The sequence below is a fragment of the Galeopterus variegatus genome, unplaced genomic scaffold (genome assembly GCF_000696425.1).
Source record: "Galeopterus variegatus unplaced genomic scaffold, G_variegatus-3.0.2 Scaffold299, whole genome shotgun sequence".
In the NCBI taxonomy this organism is placed as follows: domain Eukaryota; kingdom Metazoa; phylum Chordata; class Mammalia; order Dermoptera; family Cynocephalidae; genus Galeopterus; species Galeopterus variegatus.
The window spans coordinates 148,545-159,646 of NW_007726410.1; the positions used below are offsets into that span (position 1 = coordinate 148,545).

The 11,102-nt window shown below is 41.6% G+C and overlaps 1 protein-coding gene across 1 annotated transcript in view; it reads left to right on the forward strand.

Moving 5' to 3' along the window:
- The first annotated feature begins 1,957 nt into the window (after positions 1–1,957).
- HECTD1 (HECT domain containing E3 ubiquitin protein ligase 1) overlaps positions 1,958–11,102 on the forward strand; it is an 81,255-nt gene continuing 72,110 nt past the window's right edge. Inside the window, exon 1 of the mRNA XM_008567150.1 lies at positions 1,958–2,097. Within this exon, the coding sequence (XP_008565372.1) occupies positions 1,958–2,097 (140 nt within the window). The remainder of the gene's footprint in view (positions 2,098–11,102) is intronic.

Below are 11,102 nucleotides of genomic sequence, written 5' to 3' on the forward strand. Positions count from 1 at the left end.
GCGGCCCGGGGGGCCGGGGGGGGGGGGTACGAGGGCGTCCCGGCCGGGGCGGCGACGCGCCCGGCCGCCTGGCTCCCCCGGTCGGCGCCCCTGCGCCGCGGGTCCGCAGTCTCCGCAGCGCCCCAGGTGGCCACCGGCGGGGTCGCCGCCGGGAGGGCAGATTCGCTCCGCCTCCGCAGGGCTCGGCTGCCCTCAGCAGCTTCCCTGCCCGGCTCTCGCTCGACCCTCCCCCTCTCCCTCCCGGATCGCGATGGACGCGGCCTCCCCCCGCCGCCACCCGCAGTACCGCGCGGTCCTCTAAGCTGCAAGGCCTGACGAGCCGCGTGCTGGCGACGGGACCTACGCTGGCTGCCGCCGCTCGGGGGAATCTGTCGCTTCCCTGTCACCAGGTCCCCGCGGAGGAAGGGGAGGGACGAGGCGCGGCTTTTCCTGTGCCGCCTGCCCGGCTCGACCTGCGCGGCCTGCGGCTTCTTGGGAACTCGAGGGCCGCGGCCGGGCCTGGCTCTGCCCGCGGCCTGCTTGGAGCTGGACCGTAGTGGTTTGGGACCACAGGCCCGGGGAAGAGCCTGCGGGAGGGGGAGGTGGGGGCGCCTCTGGCCGTCGAAAGTCCGGGCCTGGGGGCTGAGATCCGGAAGCCGGCGGCAGGCAGGGAGCGAGACCCCGGCGCCGGGTGAGGTCGGTCGGGCTGCTGCCGACTCCCCTGCCAGCCTCTTTGTTCCCCTCCCCGGGCCTGCGGACGGCGGGGCCCGAGTTTGTTCGCGCCCGAGCCCCTCCTTGCCCTTGATAAGGGTTCGCCGCCCGGTCGGGGCCAGGGACGTCCCGCCGGGCCTCCGAGCTCCGGGCCCGCTCTCAGGAGACCCGCCGCCCTGCCCGGCTTGGCGGCCTCCTCTCGGCCCGGAGGCTTGCTGCTGCTTCTCCAGAACCTCTCCCTCCTAGACACAGGTAGCTAACTTAGCGGGGTTTGGTGCCGGGAAACCAGAGCGCGGTGCCAGCGCCTGTCCGCGCCGGGCTCGACTGGGCCCAGGGTGTTGGGTCAACCCCGCTGGTCGCCGCCGTTGGGTGCCCACCGCGACATTGCTTCCCACACCTGCAGTTGGGTTACGTGGGACCTAAAGCTGTCCTTCTGGTCAGAGCTTTTGTAATGAGTTGCCTGTCGAGGCTGCTTCTCTCTCTCTCTTTTTTAATCAACTGCTCCAACCTGTGGGGATGGGAAAAGAGGGCCGTAGATTGGCCTGTATTCTGATCCGTAACCTGTTAGTCCATTGCATTTACTTTTAGCATTTCTCTTTAAGGTTTTAAGAACATTTGCCAAGACTCCCAAAATTCCTAACCAATTCCTTATTCATAGATCTTGTATCTAATTATCATTTGTATTTGGACATCTTTAAAATAGAAATAAGTAAATTGAGAAGTCAGCAGAATTTGTGAAATTAGAGGTAATTTTAAAGGAGGAACTCAGTTTGGAGGGAGACTGGATCAAGGTGCTTAGAGTCTCTTCAGAATAATGGATCTAACCCTTATTAGTTTAGGGTGGAGAAGGGTGGGGGGAAGTTTGCTGGAAAAACAATCTTTAGAGGGTGTTCTTTGCCTTTTGGTACAGACGTTAGTGATTGCAGTAGTGGGCTTCGAAGCATGTTTGACCGCCTTTGACAAAGACAGCTCTGGTTTCTAGTTAAGCAGCAACTAATCAGCTTATACTCTTGTGCAAAAGTGGTTTTTATTTAGTATGATATCTGGACGTTAAACTCGAGAAATAAGGAAAATCAAAAAACTGCATTAAGTACTCTATCCAGACATACCTAGGAGTCCTTTTAATTCCTAGGAGAACATCACTAAAATTTGGTTCTAGCAGAGGTAAAAGAAACATTTTTAAACCCAAGCTGATTAGTCTTGGACATTTAAAGGACTTTTTTCCCCTTTCCTTTTTTAATTTAAGCAAAGAGGCTTTTAAAAAACCATGGCAGATGTGGATCCGGATACATTGCTGGAATGGCTACAGATGGGACAGGGAGATGAAAGGGACATGCAACTAATAGCCCTTGAACAGCTATGCATGCTGCTTTTGATGTCTGACAACGTGGATCGTTGTTTTGAAACGTAAGTACATTCCTTCATCATCTTCCTTTAGGGTTGCTGTAGTGACATCTGTTTTCAACCATTTGCTGACTTAAGTTTGTGTAGAAATTTCTCAGAGTTTTGTGTTTATAGTTTTCTGAGAAATAAAAATTGGTAGGTGAAATAACTCTAGTAACGATAATTGTGATGATACAAATGCATATTTGTTGAATGAATGAGAATTAGTAGGAATACTAATTTTAACCCCTAGCTTAGTTGATTAATTTTCAAAATATGTCTGTGAACTGGGGAAAATACAAATAAATTTATTTCTTTAAAGGTAGCCATTTCTGTACCTTGAAATTGTCATAGAATAAGAGAGATGTTAATGAATATATGTTTTGAACTGTTCATTTCTTCATTGGTGTTAAGTCATATGTACTTCTGTTAAAGGGAATCACTCGTTTGTTAATTTCAGTTAGGGAATGTATAAATTGGATATTAACCATATAGCATACTTTTTGGAATAGTAGAAACATTTTGAAGTTTGGAGAGTTTAAACAATTTTATTCAGAGGTTATAATATAGAATTTGTGCAAAAATGTAAAAGAGAGTTTATTAATTACTAGATGGGCCATTAAAGCCATGTTTTTCCTCTTATATAAGTGGTAGTTGTTTAGTTAGACTAACCGTTCTTCTGAGGGCTGAACACATGATTGGTTTTTACTGTTTATTTTATATTTATATTTACAGTTTTAAATTCCAATAATAAGTAACAGAAAACTGCTGATTCTGTATTCATCTTAATGTCATTTTAAGGTAATTAGTAGAAAACATTTGAGATATTGACCTAAAATTTGGTTTGAGGTGGGAATAAAGGCTATATTACTCACTAAATTGATGAAGTATTTTTAATTGTCTTTATTTTTAGTTTGATAATTCTTAGTTGTAAATCCTGTTAAAAAAGTTATTAAAACAGTACTATTACAATAAAAATTCTTATTAACAAAGTTCCCAAATCACAATCAGTGGTACATTTATTTCAGCTAGTTTTTGTTATTGGCAGACTTTTTGTACATAGGATAATTTAGCCCCTCGTTGACTCTTGTTTTAGCAGGATATATAGAAAAGTGAAGTAGATTTTTGAGTATTCATAGATTTCATTAGAGTGTCTTCATTAACCTCAGAGTTACTTTTGGTATTTTAAAAAGTAATATTTGCCAGTCAAATGAACTATCATTTTATGTCTTCTATTTAGTACTAACATACACAGGGTCTTCAAAAGGTTCATTGAAGAATTTGTATTATCTTTTGATTCTGTTTTTCTCATGAATTTTTGAAGTAGCAGAGGTATTTGTAATAGCATGAAAAAGAAGTGTTACTACATTAAAACAATTTAAAGGAAATTTTTTTTTTCCTTTTTGTCTTTTTTACTGACTGGTATGGGATCGCAACCCTCGGTGTTGCGCCCGCGCTGCGCTCAGCCAGTGAGCGGGAACTGGTCACCACATGGGATCCGAACCCTCGGCGGGAGTGCCGCCGCGCTCCCAAGCGGCGCACTCTCCAGTGCGCCACCGGGCCGGCCCTTTAAAGGAAATTTTTAAAATTTAAAATTCATCCCTGTGTAAAATCCTGCCATTCTAACATACAAACTGCATTATTTTTTTCCATTTTCTCTTCCAGGCTTTATTCATATTTAGTATAATGTAATTTTAAGGAAGATGAAATTAAAGTCAAGTCAGAGGTGATTTACTATGTACAGATACAAGAAAATTTCAAATTGGAATGATTAGCCCTGTTTCATGTAGCATACCAGTAACATCCAAAAACTAGACATTTGATTAAATTTCGTGACAATTTTGTTTTTATACCTTAGTTTGCTTTCTTCATTCTACAGCCAGATTTTCTTGTTGTCACAAGGACAAATTGTGTTGATTCCTTCTTTAAACCCAAGAGGCAGCAAAATGAGATGTAATGGATGGGCTGTGGTATCCAAGACTTGGGTTCAGATTCTTGGTCTGCTGTGTATTATTTATCCTCTGGGAGCCTTATGTTCCTCCTCTGTAAAATGGCAGTAATCTTATTTCAAGGGGCTTCTTGTGAGGATTAAAGGAGAGAATATATGTGCAAAGTGTTTTGAGTAAAGTGGGCTACCCACTGATATCATTGTTAATAAATAATTTTGAATTTTATTTTGGCAAGTATATTCCATGAAACAGTGATTTTTGGAGGGTCTTTTAAAATTCTTTTAAACAGCAATAAATAAGGCAGGTGTAAAACAAGATGATGTACATATTTTGAATATGGTGGAAATCTTCCATACCAACTTGATTTCATAGGTAGTAGAAAATTAGCAAATAGACCGTAGTTAAGTCTAAGAAAGCAAAAGATGCCCATATATTCAGATATATTTTTGCCTGGTTACTTGTATTAATAGTTATATGGGACTGGCTGGTTAGATCAGTTAATTAGAGTGAGATGTTGTAACACCAAGAAAGTCAAGGGTTCGGATCCCCATACTGGCCAGCTTCCTCCCCCGCCCCCCAAAAAAGTTATATGTCTGTTTAGTCTGGAAAGGCAGATGGTATGGTAGAAACAATGGCCTTTGCAATGGGATAGACCTGTATTCAGATGCCTACCTTTACTGTTGAATATTTTGTATAACAGCTTTTCAAGCCTGCTTCCTCATCCTTGCAGGGGTTCTGTGAAAATTAAACAGGTAGTATGTGTGAAGTGCCTAGCACAGTGCTTTTCACGTAATAGTTAAGAGTTTCATTTCCTTTAAATTAGTATTGTACATCACTCTCCATTTTTTGGATGACTTTGACACTGTTTTTTAAGTTAAGTAATATAACTTTTTTGTGATGCTGCAGTCTTCTTATAAATGCCTGAAATTATCAATGTAATGCTTGAGAAGGTAAAATGGGTTCAAGGTTAGTTTTTGCTTTCATCTGTGCTGTATCATTGAGCTTTAAAACTTAATATGAGTTATTAGCTAATGAGTACTTTTGCATTCACATCAAACTAGTCGTGATCATTGTGTGTATTAGTGTTATAAAAACGTGAATCCTGGGTATTTGTAGATCCTGCTACCAAATCTTCAGATAATATAATTTAAAAGTTATCCCTTCTGGGAATTCAAGATCTCAAGATCTAGGAAATGGAATATGAGGGTACTTCAAAAAGTTTGTGGACAGATTTGGGTTATCTTTTAATTATATTTTTCCACAAACTTTTTGAAATACCCTTGTATTAGGGATAGCGCTTTTAGGTAATAGAAGGCTCTATTTAAAAAAGAATAATTTTGCTTAATTTTGAGAGCACAAAAGGATATACAGTAAAAAGTTAGTTTTCTTCCCTTTCCTGTCTCAATTCCCTTCCCCAGAGGAAACCACCATTAATCATTTTCTAGTGTATCCTTCGAGAGATTTCCCAAGGAAGATTATCTTGAGTCTGGATTCTAAAGCTGCTGAACACAGTGGTAAAAATCTCCTGTTGTATATTCACTCTAAAAGGTAAAAATACCTGTAACAGTGAAAAGATTTTTACCTTTTAAATTGTCTTCCTACTTTATGTCAGGTATTAGGGATATAGTGATGACTAAAACAGATACAGGCTCTGCCCTTATGGTACCTAATAGGGAAGACAGATATAAGAAAAAAATTTTGGTTACAAACTGTAATCAATGCCATGAAGGAAAAGTTCAGGGTGCTATGACAGCATGTAGTAGAGACAAAACCTGGAGGGGTGGGGAGATACAAAGGATGATTGAGGAACTTTGGAGAAAGCCAGTGTGTCTAGGGCAAGGAAAGGTTGCTGGAGAGCTGCCCTAAAAGAGTCAGGGCAAGAGCAGGTCAGTCTTTTGTGTATGCTAAGTCAGGCTTTTGGTTTTATCTTAAGAGCAGTGGGAAGACATTGAAATGCTGTAAACGAGTGAATATTGTGATTAAATTTGTCTTTTAAAAACATTACTTCATCTGCTCTGTGGAGAACAGGTGAGGGGCAGAAACAGGGGTAGGGGAAAAAAATAGAGTTGTTAGGAGGCTATGATCCAGAGAAAGAGGGTTATTGTAATAAAAGTAGAAAGAAATGGATAGATTTGAGAAAGATTTGAAAGCTGGAATAATGAAGACTTGAATGATTCGATATGAGAGTGAAGTATCATGGATGACTCAGATTTCAATGGATGATGATGCCATTCACTGAGAGAACACTGGAAGAAAACCATGTTTTGAGTGTCTGAGATTGTAAGTTTAGATTTGGACATGTTGAGTATGAGGTACCTTTGAGACATCTCAGTTGAGATGTTGAGTAAGCAATTGTATAGAGTCTGGAAATTGGAAGAGAGGCCTGGCTTAGAGAAAAATTTTAAAGTCCAGGGCTTATGGAAGTTAATTGTTGTCATGGGATGTGTTAGAGGTCTAGGGCAGTGATTCTTGAACTCTTTAGTCCCAAGACTTCTTTATGCTCTTAAAAACTATGGTAGACCCTAAAGTACCTTTGTTTATCTTGGTTATGTTTGTTGCTACTTACCATATTCAAATTAAAAATGGGAAGTTTAAAAAATGTATTCATTGAGTTATTTAAAACTATTAATCCCCTTACATGTTAACATGAATATATTTTTGTGAAAAATAACTTTTTAAAATAAAATATTTGGGAGAAGAGTGGCATTAATTACATTTTTTCTCTTTAAAGTCTGACTTAATGGAAGATAGCTGGATTCTTATATCTGCTGCATTCAGTCTGCTGCATTATGTTGTTTTGATTGAAATCCTGTATATGAAAAAAAATCATCCTCCACAGGTGTAGTTGGAAAAGAGGGGAATATTATAATCATTTTTTTTACATAATTATCGGTATTTTTTGATAGCATACCAAAACTCAACAAGTGAATTTCTCAAGAGTTAGTTATAATGTGGATTCTGATATCAATGAACTTTTCATACTCTGTTACATTAAAATCCATTGGTCTATTTTACTTTTGAGTGGATGCTTAACCCATATTTAATTTTTTTTTTTTTTTTTTGTCTTTTTCCGTGTCCGGCAACGGATCGCAACCCCCAGTGTTGCCCCCGTACTGGACCGGGGACCGGCAACGGGATTGCAACCCTCGGTGTTGCTCCCGCGCCTCACTCAGCCAGTGAGCGGGAACCGGTCTGTATGTGGGATCCGAACCCTCGGGCGGGAGCGCTGCCGCGCTCCCCAAGCGGCGCACTATCCAGTGCGCCCCCGGGCCGGCCCAACCCATATTTAATTTTTTTTTTTTTTTTTGTCTGCTTCCGTGTCCGGCAACGGATCGCAACCCTCAGTGTTGCCCCCGTACTGGACCGGGGACCGGCAACGGGATTGCAACCCTCGGTGTTGCTCCCGCGCCTCACTCAGCCAGTGAGCGGGAACCGGTCTGTATGTGGGATCCGAACCCTCGGGCGGGAGCGCTGCCGCGCTCCCCAAGCGGCGCACTATCCAGTGCGCCCCCGGGCCGGCCCAACCCATATTTAATTTTTTTTTTTTTTTTTGTCTGCTTCCGTGTCCGGCAACGGATCGCAACCCTCAGTGTTGCCCCCGTACTGGACCGGGGACCGGCAACGGGATTGCAACCCTCGGTGTTGCTCCCGCGCCTCGCTCAGCCAGTGAGCGGGAACCGGTCTGTATGTGGGATCCGAACCCTCGGGCGGGAGCGCTGCCGCGCTTCCCAAGCGGCGCACTATCCAGTGCGCCACCGGGCCGGCCCAACCCATATTTAATTTTGTAAAGTCATGTATTGGTCATTTTGAAAATATTGGCCCACTGAGTTATACAGGTATTCCAAATGTTGACATGTTATTCTACTGTATCAAAAACTTGTATTTGTTAATATGACTACTGATCTCATCAGAAAAGTCTTTTAAGTACTAGGAAGCTGTCGAGCTCATGGTGACAAATACAAGTTTTCCAAAATTGTAATTTTTGCTCGAAAGCTTGCATGTAGTCATTGACAGCAAATACTGTAAGTTGTTTTCTGTGAAGTGAAAGGCATAACTTCATTAATTTTTGAGAAAATGTTTGCCGGATATCCAAGTCTGAGTAATCACAGTTTGTCCAGTGTTCTTTCAAGTAAAAATGGTGTTGGAAGAAAAAAGTGGCTAGTTCAGCTCTCAAATAGTTGAGTTGTACAAGTACTTTTCCTTAACACACCCATCATTTCAGTTTGCAGAAATGCTTTATGCTTACTTTGTATTTCCTTAAGCAGAATATATTAAAAAGATGTATGTACGAGAGTTGAGTTTTAGTAAAATTAATATTTCTGTTGCTTCATCAAGGTTATTCTTTGGCAAGACTGTCTTTTTTTTTCTTTCATGCCAGTGCTAGGCAGTGAAGAATACAATTACTAGTAGTATAGTTTAATGCTACTACCTTGATTTATGGTTGAGCACCAACAGTTTTATCCACCATTCCTTTTGCATTATTAGTGTACATGTAAACACAGGAAAGAAAGTAATTCAAAAGAAAGCGCAATTGTGTTGAATACTAGTGAGAGCTCAAGTAGGATGAAGACTTACTGGTCCTTTGGATTTAGCAACATTCTCAAGGTCATTGATCTTAATGAGAGCTGAGTGGAGTGGTAAGGGGCAGATTTGAATAAACTGGGAGTGAATGAGACAAGAAGTGGAGAAAGAATGAGTGGAAGCTTTTTTAGAGAAGTTGGATTGGAAAAGGACTGGGGCTTTTTCTTTTCAAGGTGGTAGAGAGGAGAGAGAGTGAATAATCCGTAGTGTAAGGATTCTGAAAAACTGGAAGAGAATTGGCTTTTGTCTAGAGCAGTGCTTCTTAAACTTTAATGTGCCTAATGAGAATCACCTGGGGATCTTGTTAAGCTGCATATTGATTCAGTTGGTCTGGTGTGGAGCCTGATATTCTGCCTTTCTAATATGCTCCCAGATAATGAAGAAGTGTTTGGTCAGAAAATCCCACACTGAGTAGCAAAGCTCTGATCCTACTGGTGGAGAGATTGGTTTTAGGTACAAAGAGATACACTCCCTTTGTTGTAACAAAGGTAAAGTGGGAGATTAGGTTTGATGCTAAAAAATTGAAAGGATTTCAGTCTAATGACTTCTATTTTCTCCCTGAAGTAGGAGACTAAAAAGAATGGTAATATCTAGAATTGGTGTAAGAAAATTCGTATGTGCATATAGTGCTAGGAGCCTCATAAGAGATACCTCTTCCTCTAAGCTAACTGAAGTCTTGAAATAATTTGATTTTACCACTCCCTTTTATAAAATCTTTGAGTACTTAATGGGTCCTCCTACATTCTTACACATACATACTGCTACCACTTTACTATACTTTGAGTCTTCCACTGAACTGTGAACTCATCATTTATTTTCCTATTTGCTGAGCATAGTGCCTGGCACACAAATAGCTAATATGCAGATATTGAATAAATTGAAGAAATTCTTAATATTGGACCTGTTTTCCACTTATGCCTAAAATGCCTATGGAAAGTATTTCCGATGTCATGAAACTGATTGGAAGTAGGCAGAAGGAAGAGTGTTGAGTTCTTCTCTGTAGCTGAAACAGTGATAGATAGCATCAATATGTACTTCCCCCATCCCCCTTGTATTTTCCATATTGAGCCCTGTTTTCTTCTACCCAATGCCAGAGTAACAGGGAAGTGAAATTACTTTTGTTGATTAGCCCTGGATAGGAATGTTCATTAATATATCAAATACATATAATTCTGAAAAGTTTTTTTTTTTTTTTTTGACTGGTAAGGGGATCACAACACTCGGCACGGTGTGGTCTGCACCATGCTCAGCCAGTGAGCGCACCGGCCATTCCCTATATAGGATCCAAACCTGCGGCCTTGGGCACTACCAGCACCGCACTCTCCCGAGTGAGCCACGGGGCCGGCCCCTGAAAAGTTTAATAAATGAATTTCTGTAAGCAGGCAGCAACTGTCTTTTCAGTGGATAGCAGAGAGAAGTGCTGGAATGAGAAATGTTCTCTGTCAGGGTTCTTAACCTGGGACTGAGGAGGGTTTATAGATGATGAACTTCAGGAAGCTTTTCTTAAGAGAATCAAAGTGTCTGTCACCTAAAAAATGTAAAAAATACAACAACACTGTTCTAGTTGCAACAGGAAAAATGCAATGAAAATTTATGGAGATAAGTTTAACTCCTGGCATTTTTCTATATACGTATGACATTGTGTTTTATAGCAATTTGTTGTGTATTTTGCATACTTGTTGATTGTCTCATTAGATCTTTGATTTCCTCAGAGTTCAGCACTCTGTCTTGCTCATCTTTGTATCCTACCCCCAACACCCAGAACAGTAGAGTTGTCCCTTGCTGTTTGTGGGTTCTGTATCGTGGATTCAACCAACTGAGGATAGAAAATATTTGGAAGAAAAACCAATAAAAATAACAATATAACAATAAAAAATAATGCAAATAAAAAACCAATACAGTGTAACAGCTATTTACATAGCATTCACATTGTAATCTAGAGGCAATTTAAAGTGTAGGGGAGGATGTGTGTAGGTTATATGCAAATACTATGCCTTTTTATCTAAGGGACTTGAGCATCTGTGGATTTGGGTACCTGCAGGAGGTCCTGGAACTACTCCCTCATAGATACCAAGAGATGACTGTACTTGGCACAAAAAGACATTCAATAAATATGTGTTGAATGAATTGCAGTCAGTTTGTGTGTGTCTGTGTGCGAGAAAGGCAAGCTTAGGGTCTGCCCCCTGGCTCACTCGGGTGAGTGTGGCGCTGGTAGCGCTGAGGCTACGGGTTCGGATCCTATATAGGGACAGCGGGTGCACTCACTGGCTGAGCGTGGTGCAGACAACACCATGCTGAGGGTTGCGAACCCCTTACCAGTCAAAAAAAAAAAAAAAAAAGGCAAGCTTAAATATTGGAATTGGACTTATTCCCTTTTGCTTTGAGAGGGAAAGCCTTAATTTTTTTTTTTTTTTCCTTTTTGTCTCTTTTTTTGTGACCGGCAAAGGATCGCAACCCTCAGTGTTGCGCCCGTACCGGACCGGGACTGGCAACGGGATC